The sequence below is a fragment of the Epinephelus lanceolatus genome, chromosome 22 (assembly GCF_041903045.1).
Source record: "Epinephelus lanceolatus isolate andai-2023 chromosome 22, ASM4190304v1, whole genome shotgun sequence".
In the NCBI taxonomy this organism is placed as follows: domain Eukaryota; kingdom Metazoa; phylum Chordata; class Actinopteri; order Perciformes; family Serranidae; genus Epinephelus; species Epinephelus lanceolatus.
Genome location: NC_135755.1, coordinates 2,218,236 through 2,235,344, shown reverse-complemented (window position 1 = coordinate 2,235,344; position 17,109 = coordinate 2,218,236). Strand labels below are relative to the sequence as shown.

The window sequence follows — 17,109 nt, the reverse complement described above, 5'->3', positions numbered from 1 at the left end:
TGTTAATTTGCATATTTGCTAAATATTTAGTTTCACCCAGAACATTTAGATTTAACATTTAACATTTAGATTTAGATTTAATAATTAGATTTAACATTTAGATTTAGATTTAATATTTAGATTTAACACTTAACATTTAGGTGCCACATTTAATATTTAGATTTAACTATTTAATATATTTCTAAGTTAACAAATATTGCTGTAAATGTGGTAAAAGGTGATGTTAAAAAATTCACAACATTTTTTAAACACTGTTTGAAGCTAAATGTGGCAAAATGATGTTATTTTCAGCGTGAGCCACTTTACAAACGGCACCCCATAATAACCACCTTCACTCTTCAATGCTTCATTTGAAAATGTTATATTTGTCCCAAAGACCAGACACACAAACATGTTGAAGATGACAAATCAGTTTAATCATAAAACACAGGTTAGTGATGGATCGACAGACTGCCTCAGATTCTTACTTAAAGTGGTGGAAATACAATCCAGTTATAAACAGTTACTCCAACGTCCATCCAAAATATACAGGAACAACTTATAGAAAAATAACTCTTATCACAACAACAACGACAACAACAGTGCAATCGAACAGGACGTCAGGACGAACCTCGGGCCATAAAGTTTGGGCAGGGACAGATTTAACATCTGAGTTTCTACTGACGTCCAGTTTTCTCTTTTCCAAACAGGCGTTAGCTTGACAGAAGCAGAGAAGGTACATTTGTGGTTCAGTTGTGTTTCAGGGGAACGTTATAACTCTACAGAGTAGGCCTGGGTGATACAGAGAAAATCAAATATGTTATTTTTGACCAAATTATTGAGGCGATGCTGTTGGGCTGATGATCGGTGCGTTCACAAAATGATTACATGATGAGATTTTTGATAAATAATCATCAGTACGAGTACGGTGGATATAATGACTGAGTGAGTAAAGGCAGACGATGAGAGAAACAGTTTGGTAAATTACATCACTGTAAAGTAATGCAGCCTTTAAAACCAGAAAGAAACAATACTTAAAATATTACCACGTCCAAAATGTAAATATCATGATATGGATTTAATGCCCAGCCCTGCTACAAAGCTCTTCATTTCATCTAAATGGGTCCTTGAAGTAAAAACCTCACAGTTTAGCTAACGTGACTTTGGCTAATCTAAGCTAAGCCCTGTGGAGGCTAAAACCAGTTAATGCACTGGTCAGAGACGTTTTTATGTATGCTTTGTCTTTCCTGGTCACAAAACCAGACAGAGAATTTAAAGTAAAGTTCAGTTTTGTTAAATCAAGATAAATTCCGGTGTTAAGCTAACGCAAGACTTTGAGTGTGCCTCAAATCTCATACTTCCGTTAGCAAACTTCAGCATAGTACACTATGCACACTACATTCTTTTTACACGGTGCGCTAATGTCTACAGGGTCGTGTTGTAACTGCCTCTTCTGCTTATTTTAAAACTGAAAATATTAAACGTTAAGTACTGACGTATAATCTGTGACACACTGTTTGTCTGACATTAGCTTTGGTAGGCTTAGCTAGCTAAGCTTAACAAAGACTTTGTTTTAGCTAATGAAAGATTTGCTGTTAAGTTAGCCGCCAATGCTAAGTCTGACATTAGCTTAGCTAGGCTAACGTAAACTTAGCTAGCTAAGCTTAAGAAAGACTTTGTTTTAGCTAATAAAAGATTTTCTGTTAAGTTAGTCTGACATTAGCTTTTTCAGAGTGGCATCAAAATAGTATGTAAATAATAAAATTAATTAGAACTGAAAACATGTTTGTATTGTGTGATGGTGTTTAGCTAGTTTTGCTGAACTGTCTTCTTTTACGGCAGCTAAAATCTTCGTAACTGGGTCGAAATAAATCTACGTATTTTGTGCAATTTAGGAGTTTTGGTCAGAATGTAGTTTAATAACCAAAACTATGAAACTGAAATAGAGTGATCCAGGGATGATGTTTTTCTGTAGGCCCATGTGGAAGTTAGCGCCCCCTGATTCTGTCGTCAGAAAGCCAGTGGGATTTTTTGTCTTTCTTAAGACTCATAGAAGCTTCTAAATTCACAGCGGGATATTTACCGACGTATTTTATGTCATAGAGCAAAACCTGAAAGTCTCTTCAGCTTGTGTTAACCACAGACTTATTTCAGACGATGCACCAAAACCCGCTGCTAACATGCTAACTCATTTCTGGGTTTGAAGACTCATTCCTTGAGTGCTCTGTTAGTGATACCAGCTGGCCCTATTGTCCCAGTTAGCACCATATTTCCTTGTTTGAGAGTTACGATCTATTTTAGACAGTTTCTAGTGGAACAGATATTTGTGGGTCCTCGCAGCCGTCGCAGCAGATATGTATCAGGCTCTCAGTATTAATGGGTTTCCTGTCGGTGTAAATGGGGTCAAACCGGATTTCAAAGTGGTTTCTGCTCGTCTAGACGGCCAGGAGGAAACCAGACCTGAACCACAAAGAGTTTCACATCCCGCTGAGTTTGTGTGTGAATGCAGCCTGACAGGAAGTTCATTAGCATTGAGATACTGGGACCGTGTGGGGGAGGAGGGGGGGTTTCACAGGTGTAAACAGGTATGGTTATTCACCCCTCCCTCCGGTCGTCGCTGTCTCACTCTCTTCTCTGTTCTGCCTCTCGTTCCCTCTGGAGTCGGTCATCAGCAAAGAGAAGGTCGTCGTTCCTTCCTTTCCTCTGTCAAGCCTCTTCTTCCTCTCCACCCTTAGTTCTTTTAAATCCGTCCATCCTTCAGTTTTTCTGACACACGTGGAGTCTCGTCTTTGCCACCGACGGCGACGATTTCGCTGCTGACGAAGACAGCAGTGACGTCTGAGGGGAGGAGTGGCGAGACGAGGACGCCGCGAACTTTGACTTTGACGCCGCCGCCAGCAGAGATGAGGAAGACGATGATGGCGGTGAGGAAGGCTGGGCGCTGGGCTCTCGCAGCGTTCTGCAGCTAAGTCCTCCGCCGCAGGGGCAGCGCTGGAACAGCTCCAGGCCGTGGTTGCCCTTACGGCGGTGTCGCGTGCAAACCTGTCCCTCCCTCAACACGGGCTTGCAGATGCGAGTCCAGAAGTGACGGGCGCAGCACAAAGCGTCCGAACAGTCTGAGGAGCGAAGACAGGGATCCCCGACCTGACCTGGAACGAGACGACAGACGATACGTGAAGGACAGAGGTTAGAGGAGCATCACTGCTGAGTCATTGTGCAGTCTGACAGCTGACAGCCTGAAACATGTTCAAGACAACATTCAGAGGATCAGTGGTGAATAAACGACCTCACCTTTACCAGAGGACCCTCTGACGTCCATCTTGCCTCTCTTCCTCCATCCTTTCTTTTTAGACAGCGGACTCGTCCCTCCATCTGAGTCTGGGATCCTCTGAGACACAAAACTGTCCTCGTCAGGGACACAGAGATCTGAAGGAGACACAGAGGAGTGAATGAACATCTGAATATGGGAACTACCAAGACTATGAGACATTAAATTAAAATAAGATTAAGATTATGAGATAGTAAATTCAGAGCAGTGAGATACTGTGTTCTTAGTAAATAAAAAATAATTAAACATTTTAGATATTACGTCACTTTTACAACATGAAAAAACATGAAAAATTAAATCAAAGTTTTGAGTTTTTAAATGATGCTGAATCATAATTTCGACACAATAGAATCGAAATTTTGACTTTGATTTCCTGTCTTGATTTTAAATTAATAAATACAAACTTGTGCCTTATCATTTTGACTCGTATGACTATTTTTTATTTTACATATATTTTTCATATATTTCTAAATCAGTTTATCGTCATCTAAACTATCGTTTTTTTAGTTATTAATAACACAGTAACCTTTCTGGTTTTTGTGGAGTAGACCTACAGAAATTTTGACGTGAAAGTTGAAATGTTGATTTACATTTAGTAAATAACATGTTTACTTTATAATTCTGACTTTCATTATTCATTAACATTTCATCTATTGTCTGAATTTATTTCTGATGTCACAATAAAAACAAACGCGTTATTACAATGGACCGCACACAGGCTAAACTCACTGTTGCTGCAGCGGTTGCCTGGGCAACACATCCCATCCCTATGGCAACGCCTCTTCCTCCTGCGGCAGGTCTGACAGCGGGAGTGGGCGGGGCCTTTGCTGGGGGCGTGGCAGTAGCTCCCCTCGCTGCACTCCAGGTCGCTCATGCACTGATAGAGCTGCACACACACACACACACACACACGTTAATAACGCTGCTGCTGTGAAACACACTCACACACCGCTCACAACAAACACACACACACACTCACCGTCAGGTCCAAACTCGGCTCCCACACGCTCCTGTTCACCGGCAGCACGTGCCCCTCCCTCAGGATCACCGTTCTGATGGAGTTGAGTCTGACACGCGCCTCCCCGCCGCGGGAACACGCCACCAGCACGAGCGCGAGACACACCATCAGCACCATTTGACGGCTCATGATGACGAGCTGCTGCTGGAACAAATAAATAAATAAATAAATAAATAAATAAATAAACTCCTGAAATACTGGATAAATAGAAAATTAAAAAATAGAAAAAAGAATACACAAATATACTCCCCAAATACTTGAAAAATTAAATGAAATAACATAAAATAAAATAAAAAATAAACTCCTCTAATACTGGAAAAATAAATAAATAAAAAATAAACTCCTGAAATACTGAATAAATAGAAAAATAAAAATAAGAGAATTAAACAAATATACTCCTCAAATACTGGAAAAATAAAATAAAATAAAATAAAATAAAATGATGTAAAATAAAAAAAAATAAACTTCTTAAAATACTGGAAAAATAAATACATACATAGGCCTAAATAAACTCCTGAAATACTGGGGGGAAAAAGATGAAATAAAATAAAATAAAATAAAATTCAATAAAACGAAATCATCAAATACTGGAAAAATTGAATGATATAAAATAAAATAATGTAAAATAAAATAAAAATAAACTTCTGCAATACTGGAATAATAAATGCATACATAAATAAACTCCTGAAATACTGAAGAAAACGAAATATTTTACTTAAAACAGTTTCTAAACTTAAACTTACACTCCTGCACTGTTTGATAAAATAAAAATTGTTGTAACTTTCCTGTAATTTCACTTTGAAACACGTGTTTACTGTAGATGACAGTAACCTCACTGCATCACTGTAAGGCTCCACGTTATTTTACTGAAGCTGAATTCAGAGTTAATGTTCTAGAAGTTTGTGGGGAAATGAAAACAACCTTCATGAGCAGGATCTCTGAGTTTAAACAAAGTACAAAGTCAGAACAGCTCGACATGTCTCACCTGCTCCTCTCACAGTGAAGCTCCTGTCCTCTGAAACTCCTTATAAAGTGATGGGAATGACGTCAGCCTCAGGTTGTTGCTGCTGCTGCTGCTGTTAAATCCAGTTTCTCCAAACTTTACTCACACACAGGCAGTGTGTGTGTGTGTGTGTGTGTGTGTGTGTGTGTGTGTGTGTGTCCGCAGCAGCTGAGACAGGTGAGATGTCTCCGGACCTTCATCCACTTTATAGGCTCCCTCCACTGCCACGCGCGCACCCGGTTCCGCCCACAGCCCCGGCCACGAGCCCCCCGCCCCTCCCGCGCTCACATCGATACCCGCGCGCCCCCTCACCTGCAGCCATCGATACAGAGACAGAGACAGAGAGGAAGATGTGAGCTCAGCTGCAGAGTCTGAAACACAGGTCCCTTTAAACAAAATAACTTCTCTACAGTTTGTCATTTAATTAATGAGACACAAACATATTTTGATGCACAAACACTGACGTCACTGTAGGAGACATTTTAATGACCAAACACAGACAGTCTGAGAGATGAGGGTCAAATACATTGTATGATGTTTTCTGCAGAATCACATGAAGGGTTCAAACAGACATCTGTAAATCAGGAAATAAGACTGATACACATCTCAGAGTGTGTGTGCAGTCACATTAATATTAGTCACACTGGATTTTATTTATTTTGAGGAATGTCTCTCATCTGTTTTTAACTCTTCATGTATTTACCTGAGATGATGCAAACACAATGTTCTGATCAGTGATGCAAGAAGTTTGCAGATATTTTACTTGAATAAAAATCCTGCATTTGAATGAAAGTACAGATTCATGAGCAGCACACTGTGGGCCTGTTGAAGATAGTTTCTGTGTCTCTGCACCTCTTTATGGTCTTACTGAGTGTCCTCCAGGTCGGTGTTCATGTCTTTGATGTTTTGCAGATGAACGCTGGGGCCCCTGACACTTTGGCCCCTGGGCCCGTTGAGTAATCTGTCCCTGGTAGTTGGACATCATGGTCTTGGCACTTTAACTTGAGTCTGAATATTTCCTCCTCCACTGACAGCTGGATGGATGAATTTTGTTCAGACATTCAGTGAGACTTAAACTCCTCATTTAACCCGATGATGAGTTACTCTGTTGAAAATGTAATTAGTAACTTAACTGTTTTGATTACTTCATGAAAGTAATGTAACTTATTACATTTGAAAAACGTAAAAACCTTAAATAAAACCAGGCAGTGTAAAGTTCTCTACAGCACTGATCACTGTCACACTCTGATTAAAACTCTCCAGTATAATGACGAACACACAATGTTTTATTCTACATATAAACTCTGATCTCTTTGTAATTTTGATTAGTGACAGTGATGACATATTTCCTCCCAGTAACTAAGAGATTACAGTTACTTTTATTTGTCATTTAATTACATGTACCAGTGACTCCTCAGCAGCCTCAATCTGACCATGAACATGTTTTATTCTCTGTATGTCTCAGGGTCAGACACTGCATGATTCATCTCTCTCATGTTCAGAAACCTGAATAAACTCCATCTGCAGAACTCTGATAGAAACCAGGAGGAAACACGCCGCGACACGTGACCAGGAACAATACGGTCAGAAAACACCCGGGGATGATGGTGCCTTCCACCTACATGTCAAAGGTCAGAGTCTGGATCCTGGGGCAGATGTGACCTGATGAAGTCATGAATCCAGAGTCTGCAGCTCAGCTTCACGTCTCAGTGGAGGATGAATCCACCAATCAGGAGACAGCAGACAGAAAATAAAGCGGAGGAGGACGACAGGTAGCTGCAGGTGATGATGTGTAAACTGATCTGTGAATGGGCCGACTGTCTGCAGTGTGTTCTTCTTCCTACACATTATACACACAAAGGAAACACATCAGTCAGCACTGGGACGAAATATTCCATTACTCAGCACAATGTGAACACACCTGTACTTGAGTATTATACTGATATATATATTTATGTACACACACACACACACACACACACACACAAACACACACAGATGGTAAGCTCATAAAATATTGTTAATACACAGTGTTACACATGAAAGTTTATTAAGTAATTAAAATCAGCTGCACTCTGACAAACACCTGCTGTAAATACATCTGTGACAATAATCCAGAATTAAAGAATACTGTATACTTTTGGTGCTTTAAACTTTTGAAACCCGACAGAAAACTGGCTTGATTTCTTTAAAAACTCAAAAGACAAGAACCGACCCAAGATATTAGGCAAAAGAGAAAATTCAAAACAAGTCAATTAAAACAAGTTAAAAACAAACCAACCTGGAAATTACCCGAAAAAGTGCTTAAAAATGATAATAATTTTGTAACATAATTTTAAAATGTAATATATTATAATTAAAAATACAGATTTTTTTTAGATTTTTCTTAATATGTTGGGGGTTTTTTGCAGTTTGTGGGACATTTCTTGTTCGTTGCTCAGTGTCTTTTTCCCCCATGTTTGTGAAAGACATCTCACCAGTCAGCTCAGAGTTTAAAGGGTTAAACACTTGCAAATGACATCTGAAAGCAGCACATGAAAAGTGATGGTGCTCCAGGTTTCAGAGGCATCAGAAAGACACATAATGACCTCAGAAACAGAAAATAACCAGATAGACATGATGACCCCAAAGACACATACAATGACTACAAGGAGACAAAACAACCAAAAACGACACAAAACGACCTCAAAGAGACAAAAAACGACCTCAAACAGACAAAAAACAATGTCAGAGAGACAAAAAATGACCTCAAAGAGACAAAAAACAACCTCAAAGAGACAAAAAATGACAAAAAGACAAAAGGACCTCAAAGGGACAAAAAACAACCTCAAAGAGTCAAAAAATGACCCCAAAGAGACAGAAAACGATCTCAGAGAAACAAAAAACAACCTCAAAGAGGCAAAAAATTACCAAAAGACAAAATGACCCCAAAGAGACAAAAATCAACCTCAAAGAGACAAAAAAGACCAAAAGACAAAATGACCCCAAAGAGACAAAAAACAACCCCAAAGAGACAAAAAAAGACCAAAAGACACATGACTTCAACGAGACACAAAATGTTAACAAAAGAAAACAAACCACAACACTTTGTAATGCAACAACAAAGAGACATGACACCACAAAGTCCGTCTGACTTGCTCCTCTCTATGAGGGGTGGTGGGGCCTCCTGCATATCTGTGCCCGGGGCCCCACTGGCTCGTAGTCAGCCCATGGTCGATACTCCACTGCCGGTAGGAGTCCTTCATTTGAAAACTTAGTGACGTAAAACTACACAAGTGTCATCATCAAAGTGTGTTGACAGTGTTTAAAGTTCCTACACAGTTAGAGATCAGTGGTCCCCAACCTGAGGGTCGGGCCCCTGCAAAGGGTCACCAGATAAATTTGAGGGGTCGTCAGATGGTTAACGAGTCAGCTCCAAATATGGTCATTTCTGGCTCCAAAAGAACAAGATGGTGACGGCTGAAGTGCTGAAGTCAAGAGACCAGTGGGTGACGTCACTGTGGCTACGTCTGTTATTTCATATACAGTACAGGCCAAAAGTTTGGACACACCTTCTCATTCAATGCGTTTTCTTTATTTTCATGACTATTTACATTGTAGATTCTCACTGAAGGCATCAAAACTATGAATGAACACATGTGGAGTTATGTACTTAACAAAAAAAGGTGAAATAACTGAAAACATGTTTTATATTCTAGTTTCTTCAAAATAGCCACCCTTTGCTCTGATTACTGCTTTGCACACTCTTGGCATTCTCTCCATGAGCTTCAAGAGGTAGTCACCTGAAATGGTTTCCACTTCACAGGTGTGCCTTATCAGGGTTAATTAGTGGAATTTCTTGCTTTATCAATGGGGTTGGGACCATCAGTTGTGTTGTGCAGAAGTCAGGTTAATACACAGCCGACAGCCCTATTGGACAACTGTTAAAATTCATATTATGGCAAGAACCAATCAGCTAACTAAAGAAAAACGAGTGGCCATCATTACTTTAAGAAATGAAGGTCAGTCAGTCCGGAAAATTGCAAAAACTTTAAATGTGTCCCCAAGTGGAGTCGCAAAAACCAAGCGCTACAACGAAACTGGCACACATGAGGACCGACCCAGGAAAGGAAGACCAAGAGTCACCTCTGCTTCTGAGGATAAGTTCATCCGAGTCACCAGCCTCAGAAATCGCAAGTTAACAGCAGCTCAGATCAGAGATCAGATGAATGCCACACAGAGTTCTAGCAGCAGACCCATCTCTAGAACAACTGTTAAGAGGAGACTGCGCCAATCAGGCCTTCATGGTCAAATAGCTGCTAGGAAACCACTGCTAAGGAGAGGCAACAAGCAGAAGAGATTTGTTTGGGCCAAGAAACACAAGGAATGGACATTAGACCAGTGGAAATCTGTGCTTTGGTCTGATGAGTCCAAATTTGAGATCTTTGGTTCCAACCGCCGTGTCTTTGTGAGACGCAGAAAAGGTGAACGGATGGATTCCACATGCCTGGTTCCCACTGTGAAGCATGGAGGAGGAGGTGTGATGGTGTGGGGGTGTTTTGCTGGTGACACTGTTGGGGATTTATTCAAAATTGAAGGCACACTGAACCAGCATGGCTACCACAGCATCCTGCAGCGACATGTCATCCCATCCGGTTTGCGTTTAGTTGGACGATCATTTATTTTTCAACAGGACAATGACCCCAAACACACCTCCAGGCTGTGTAAGGGCTATTTGACCAAGAAGGAGAGTGATGGAGTGCTGCGGCAGATGACCTGGCCTCCACAGTCACCGGACCTGAACCCAATCGAGATGGTTTGGGGTGAGCTGGACCGCAGAGTGAAGGCAAAGGGGCCAACAAGTGCTAAACACCTCTGGGAACTCCTTCAAGACTGTTGGAAAACCATTTCAGGTGACTACCTCTTGAAGCTCATGGAGAGAATGCCAAGAGTGTGCAAAGCAGTAATCAGAGCAAAGGGTGGCTATTTTGAAGAAACTAGAATATAAAACATGTTTTCAGTTATTTCACCTTTTTTTGTTAAGTACATAACTCCACATGTGTTCATTCATAGTTTTGATGCCTTCAGTGAGAATCTACAATGTAAATAGTCATGAAAATAAAGAAAACGCATTGAATGAGAAGGTGTGTCCAAACTTTTGGCCTGTACTGTACTTTATTTAATATTTTGTAAATTGGACGATTTAATTCTGTAGATTTTAACTATTTAAATGAAACCATGAATTCATCCGTTGATTTAATCTGTGATAAAATGTTTCTCAGTGCAGTACTCGAGTAAATGTACTCAGTTACAGAGGTGACTCAGCTAATAACTGTTTCTTAGGAGGAGCTCTCCGTCAACACTGTATGAAAATCACACACTTCCTGTTTAAACAGTCACACACACACACACACACACACACACGGTATCTTCACTATCTTGATGATAATTAAACTCGCGACCTTTCAGTCAGAAACATCTGACCTTTACACACTCACGAGAGGACGACGTCTGCGTGTGTGTTTGTGTGTTTTTTATTGTGTCGATAAAATCAGAACTGTAGTCATCGATGACTGATAACACACACACACACACACGCACACACACACACAGACGGCATTATGTCATCAGTATCATATTTACGTTTCCTTTCATGCCTTCTTCACCTGCAGCTGTGTGACATCAGTTTATCTGAAGAGAAACCAAACACTCGCTCTGTGTTCTTCATCACTGTGAGAAACACACAGAGGACACTGTGTACTTGAATACTTTATACAGACCATAAAACATGGAGACAGAGACAAAGAGAGATGTGGAACCAAGGACAAAAAAGTCAAAGTCTGATTTTACTGCTGATATTTTATGAATAAAGTAACTCAAGTGCTGTACGGCAGTATAATCTAGAGGTACTGGTACATGAGTATTTTCTGACACTTGTACTCCATTACATCTCAGAGGGAAATACTGTATCTATCTATAGATAGAACATGTCGAAGCACCTGGAGGAAACCCACACTGACACAGGGAGAACATGTCAGAGCACCTGGAGGAAACCCACGCTGACACAGGGAGAACATGTCAGAGCACCTGGAGGAAACCCACGCTGACACAGGGAGAACATGTCAGAGCACCTGGAGGAAACCCACGCTGACACAGGGAGAACATGTCAGAGCACCTGGAGGAAACCCACGCTGACACAGGGAGAACATGTCAGAGCACCTGGAGGAAACCCACGCTGACACAGGGAGAACATGTCAGAGCACCTGGAGGAAACCCACGCTGACACAGGGAGAACATGTCAGAGCACCTGGAGGAAACCCACGCTGACACAGGGAGAACATGTCGGAGCACCTGGAGGAAACCCACACTGACACAGGGAGAACATGTCGGAGCACCTGGAGGAAACCCACACTGACACAGGGAGAACATGTCAGAGCACCTGGAGGAAACCCACACTGACACGGGGAGAACATGTCAGAGCACCTGGAGGAAACCCACGCTGACACAGGGAGAACATGTCGGAGCACCTGGAGGAAACCCACGCTGACACAGGGAGAACATGTCAGAGCACCTGGAGGAAACCCACGCTGACACAGGGAGAACATGTCAGAGCACCTGGAGGAAACCCACGCTGACACAGGGAGAACATGTCAGAGCACCTGGAGGAAACCCACGCTGACACAGGGAGAACATGTCGGAGCACCTGGAGGAAACCCACGCTGACACGGGGAGAACATGTCGGAGCACCTGGAGGAAACTCACAGTGACACGGGGAGAACATGTCAGAGCACCTGGAGGAAACCCACGCTGACACGGGGAGAACATGTCAGAGCACCTGGAGGAAACCCACACTGACACGGGGAGAACATGTCGGAGCACCTGGAGGAAACCCACGCTGACACGGGGAGAACATGTCAGAGCACCTGGAGGAAACCCACGCTGACACAGGGAGAACATGTCAGAGCACCTGGAGGAAACCCACGCTGACACGGAGAGAACATGTCAGAGCACCTGGAGGAAACCCACACTGACAGAGGGAGAACATGTCAGAGCACCTGGAGGAAACCCACGCTGACACAGGGAGAACATGTCGGAGCACCTGGAGGAAACCCACACTGACACAGGGAGAACATGTCGGAGCACCTGGAGGAAACCCACACTGACACGGGGAGAACATGTCAGAGCACCTGGAGGAAACCCACACTGACACGGGGAGAACATGTCAGAGCACCTGGAGGAAACCCACGCTGACACGGGGAGAACATGTCAGAGCACCTGGAGGAAACCCACGCTGACACAGGGAGAACATGTCAGAGCACCTGGAGAAAACCCACGCTGACACGGAGAGAACATGTCAGAGCACCTGGAGGAAACCCACACTGACAGAGGGAGAACATGTCAGAGCACCTGGAGGAAACCCACGCTGACACAGGGAGAACATGTCGGAGCACCTGGAGGAAACCCACACTGACACAGGGAGAACATGTCAGAGCACCTGGAGGAAACCCACACTGACACGGGGAGAACATGTCAGAGCACCTGGAGGAAACCCACACTGACACAGGGAGAACATGTCAGAGCACCTGGAGGAAACCCACACTGACACGGGGAGAACATGTCAGAGCACTTGGAGGAAACCCACGCTGACACGGGGAGAACATGTCAGAGCACCTGGAGGAAACCCACGCTGACACAGGGAGAACATGTCAGAGCACCTGGAGGAAACCCACGCTGACACAGGGAGAACATGTCAGAGCACCTGGAGGAAACCCACGCTGACATGGAGAGAACATGTCAGAGCACCTGGAGGAAACCCACGCTGACACGGGGAGAACATGTCAGAGCACCTGGAGGAAACCCACGCTGACACGGGGAGAACATGTCAGAGCACCTGGAGGAAACCCACACTGACACGGGGAGAACATGTCAGAGCACTTGGAGGAAACCCACGCTGACACGGGGAGAACATGTCAGAGCACCTGGAGGAAACCCACACTGACACGGGGAGAACATGTCAGAGCACCTGGAGGAAACCCACGCTGACACGGGGAGAACATGTCAGAGCACCTGGAGGAAACCCACGCTGACACAGGGAGAACATGTCAGAGCACCTGGAGGAAACCCACGCTGACACGGGGAGAACATGTCAGAGCACCTGGAGGAAACCCACGCTGACACGGGGAGAACATGTCAGAGCACCTGGAGGAAACCCACACTGACACGGGGAGAACATGTCAGAGCACTTGGAGGAAACCCACGCTGACACAGGGAGAACATGTCAGAGCACCTGGAGGAAACCCACGCTGACACGGGGAGAACATGTCAGAGCACCTGGAGGAAACCCACGCTGACACGGGGAGAACATGTCAGAGCACCTGGAGGAAACCCACGCTGACACAGGGAGAACATGTTGGAGCACCTGGAGGAAACCCACGCTGACATAGGGAGAACATGTTGGAGCACCTGGAGGAAACCCACGCTGACATAGGGAGAACATGTCGGAGCACCTGGAGGAAACCCACGCTGACATAGGGAGAACATGTTGGAGCACCTGGAGGAAACCCACGCTGACATAGGGAGAACATGTTGGAGCACCTGGAGGAAACCCACACTGACACAGGGAGAACATGTCAGAGCACCTGGAGGAAACCCACGCTGACACGGGGAGAACATGTCGGAGCACCTGGAGGAAACCCACGCTGACATAGGGAGAACATGTTGGAGCACCTGGAGGAAACCCACACTGACACAGGGAGAACATGTCAGAGCACCTGGAGGAAACCCACGCTGACACGGGGAGAACATGTCGGAGCACCTGGAGGAAACCCACGCTGACAGATTCAGATTTTTGATACAAAATATAATCAATAAAAGTGATGATGTAATATTATAGATGAATCTACCCGGCAGTTTATGAAGTCATGAAATCAAAGTTTGAATGCAGGACTTTACTGTGACAGAGTGTTTCTACACAAACTCACAGTACAACAGTAAAACATTTCTGACCTGGAGAGGAAAGTTACTCTAATACAACACACACACACACACACACACACACACACACACACACAGGATGAGTGGTTTTATTGAGCGCAGTATCGAGGCTGCTGGCTGTTTCATTTGTTTCATTCATCACACTGACATGATAATGCACACAGGCCAGTGTGTGTCTGTGTGTGTGTGTGTGTGTGTGTGTGTGAGAGAGAGACAACAAACAGAAACAGATGGTGATGATTGAATCAGAGGCTGAGTTTCTGTCTCAGACGTACACACACACACACAAACACAGAAACATAACACAAATCAGTAAATTGGAGGAAATCCAAGTTTAAAATCAGATTGTGATGATGATGAAGATGATGATGATGATGATGAAGAAAATGTCTTTCCGTCAGAACAAGAAGAAACAAAGTGTTGTCAGTGTGTGGATCAGTGTGTCGACTGCTGTCATGTCTTCGTCATCTTCAGCTGAACACAAAGAAAACTGTTTGATTTCACTGACAGCAGTGTGATTGTGTGAGTGAGTGTTGCTGTTAGACGTGTGTGTGTCTTCGACAGGTTTAAAGACTTCAGACTGATCAGAGCAAATGTTGAGGCATCTTCCTCATCACACTGAACTCAGTGGTTTAAGGCGGGCTTACAGGACGACACCGCCATCCTGTGGTCACATGTGGAACTGCAGTTAACTTCCCACCTCAGACTGAACAGCTGATGCTGTGTTTACAGTGTTAGATATGACCACAAGTGTCACTTTAACAGAGGAAGATGAGAAGAAGAAGAAGTTTTAAAGTCTTTAAAGTCACACAGACTGAACTCAACATGAACACAGGATCAGAGACTCTCTCCCCTGCTGTCGGAGGAACACGTGAGGAATATTTCAGATTGTCTGAACATGCTGACGACGTGTCCTTAGTTGGTCTGTGACATCAAACAGAGCCATGAGGTGAAGCTGTCCCACACTGAGGCCTTCAAACACGCTGTCACATCAGCCAGTCAGAAGCGAATGTGGCCAACACTGAAGAATCTACTACTCACATGAAACAGGATCTGAACACAGAGCCAGTTTCACTTGAAGGTCGACGTGTTGAAACTGTGGGAAACTTGAAACACTTGGGTACAGCTCTGGACTCACACGTGAGCTCTTCTGGAAATACTGAGTATATTTTCAAGATTTTAGAATTGGTGTGACAAACTATGGTTGGGAGTGTTTTAACTTTTCACCCTCCTGCCTGGTTCTGTCATTCTAACTGTGCATCCAAGAATAAACTCTCTGGGATTGACTATAAATAGCTGGTGAGCCACAGAAGCCCCCGACACAACCCAGACACACAGCGACTCCAAAGAGACACAAATATAAATCAAAGATTCATAAAATGAGAGGCAAACCAGCACATGGCGTCCTGCTCCTGTAGAGGAGAGGTGACGGGCCCTTTGATCAGGGATGGGCAGTCTTTCTATTACTTGTATTTGAAATACGTATTTGAGTATTTTGTAATTTGTATTTGATGAGGCAGATAAAAAGCAAATGTAATCTGTAACTAAATACTTTTGAGTGGAGTAATTTTGTATTTAAAATACTCAAAATACTTTCTTCATGAATCAAAAAACTAAAATAATAGGCTACACATTCTTATAATATTGGATGTAACAATATATTTTAATTATTAAATATATTTGTATCTATATGTTTATTTAAACTTGGGCCCTTCAATGACCTTGTGGTCTGTTTTACTGGACTGTGCATAACATAGGAAACTGTATGTTGTTGTGGTTGATGCTTGGGATGAGTCTGCTACAAATGAATTGCCTCACGTGGGATCAATAAAGTGTCTGAATCTAAATCTGAATCAATCAATAATATTTTAGGGTAGCCTATAGCCCAAACCTGAATACTCTGCTACACCAAACTGTGAGAAAATAAATGCAAATTTGCTGCTATCACGCCATTAATGGACGAATCGTGGTTGTTCTTTCTGGTATAGTTACTCATGGTCTCTAGCTGCAGTATGCAAATGTTGAGCATTTATGTCAAGGACTTTTTGAGTTATTCACAAAAAGATTTGAATCAGTTAGTATAGCACCACCTATGGACGAATCGTGGGCATTCTTTCTGGTATAGTTACTCATGGTCTCTAGTTACAGTATGCAAATGTTGAGCATTTTTGGTCAAGGACTTTTTGAGTTATTCACGAAAAGCTTTGTGGACCGACCGACCTACCGACAAACAGAGTGACCTATAGAGCTGCGGGTCGCTGCTACAAAGAAAGAGAAAAAAGTATTTTCTGTTTTTGAAAATACAAAATACATGTATTTTATTTTGATACATTTATTTGAGGGGTATTTTGTATTTTGTATCAAAATACATTTTGATGTATTTTTGCCCATCTCTGCCTTTGATGAACTGTGCCCAGGGGCCCACTGTGTCATAAAGCAATGACCCAGAGTCTTTCACACTGTTGGTTCACCTCAGCATTATTACTGCAGCTATAACATCATCACACGAAACACACGACAGTTATAACATCATCACACACATAACACACGACAGCTATAACATCATCACACACATAACACACGACAGCTATAACATCATCACATATTTACAGGCAAAATGACTTATATCAATAATTTTCTGACGACTCATGGTTTCAGCTGGACTTGAATAAAGTCTTTAAAACTAAATATGACATTTTATAAACTCTTCATGTGTTTTGTAAAAACAATCTACTCTGTACAGTAACTGAAGCTGCCACAAGTGTAGCTTTCTACTGCGCCACAGCGCCACTATAGCGGTTGGGAGGT

The 17,109-nt window shown here is 42.9% G+C and overlaps 1 protein-coding gene across 1 annotated transcript; it reads right to left on the bottom strand.

Annotated features, from left to right (window-relative positions):
• Positions 1–365: 365 nt before the first annotated feature.
• Positions 366–4,461, bottom strand: LOC117245660 (dickkopf-related protein 2-like). Its single transcript, XM_033609142.2, has 4 exons — positions 4,287–4,461; positions 4,037–4,193; positions 3,271–3,405; positions 366–3,128 (listed from the first exon to the last, which is right to left on the bottom strand). The coding sequence occupies exons 1-4, from the start codon at positions 4,452–4,454 to the stop codon at positions 2,737–2,739; spliced, it is 852 nt and encodes a 283-aa protein (XP_033465033.2). The 5' UTR covers positions 4,455–4,461; the 3' UTR covers positions 366–2,736.
• Positions 4,462–17,109: the final 12,648 nt, after the last annotated feature.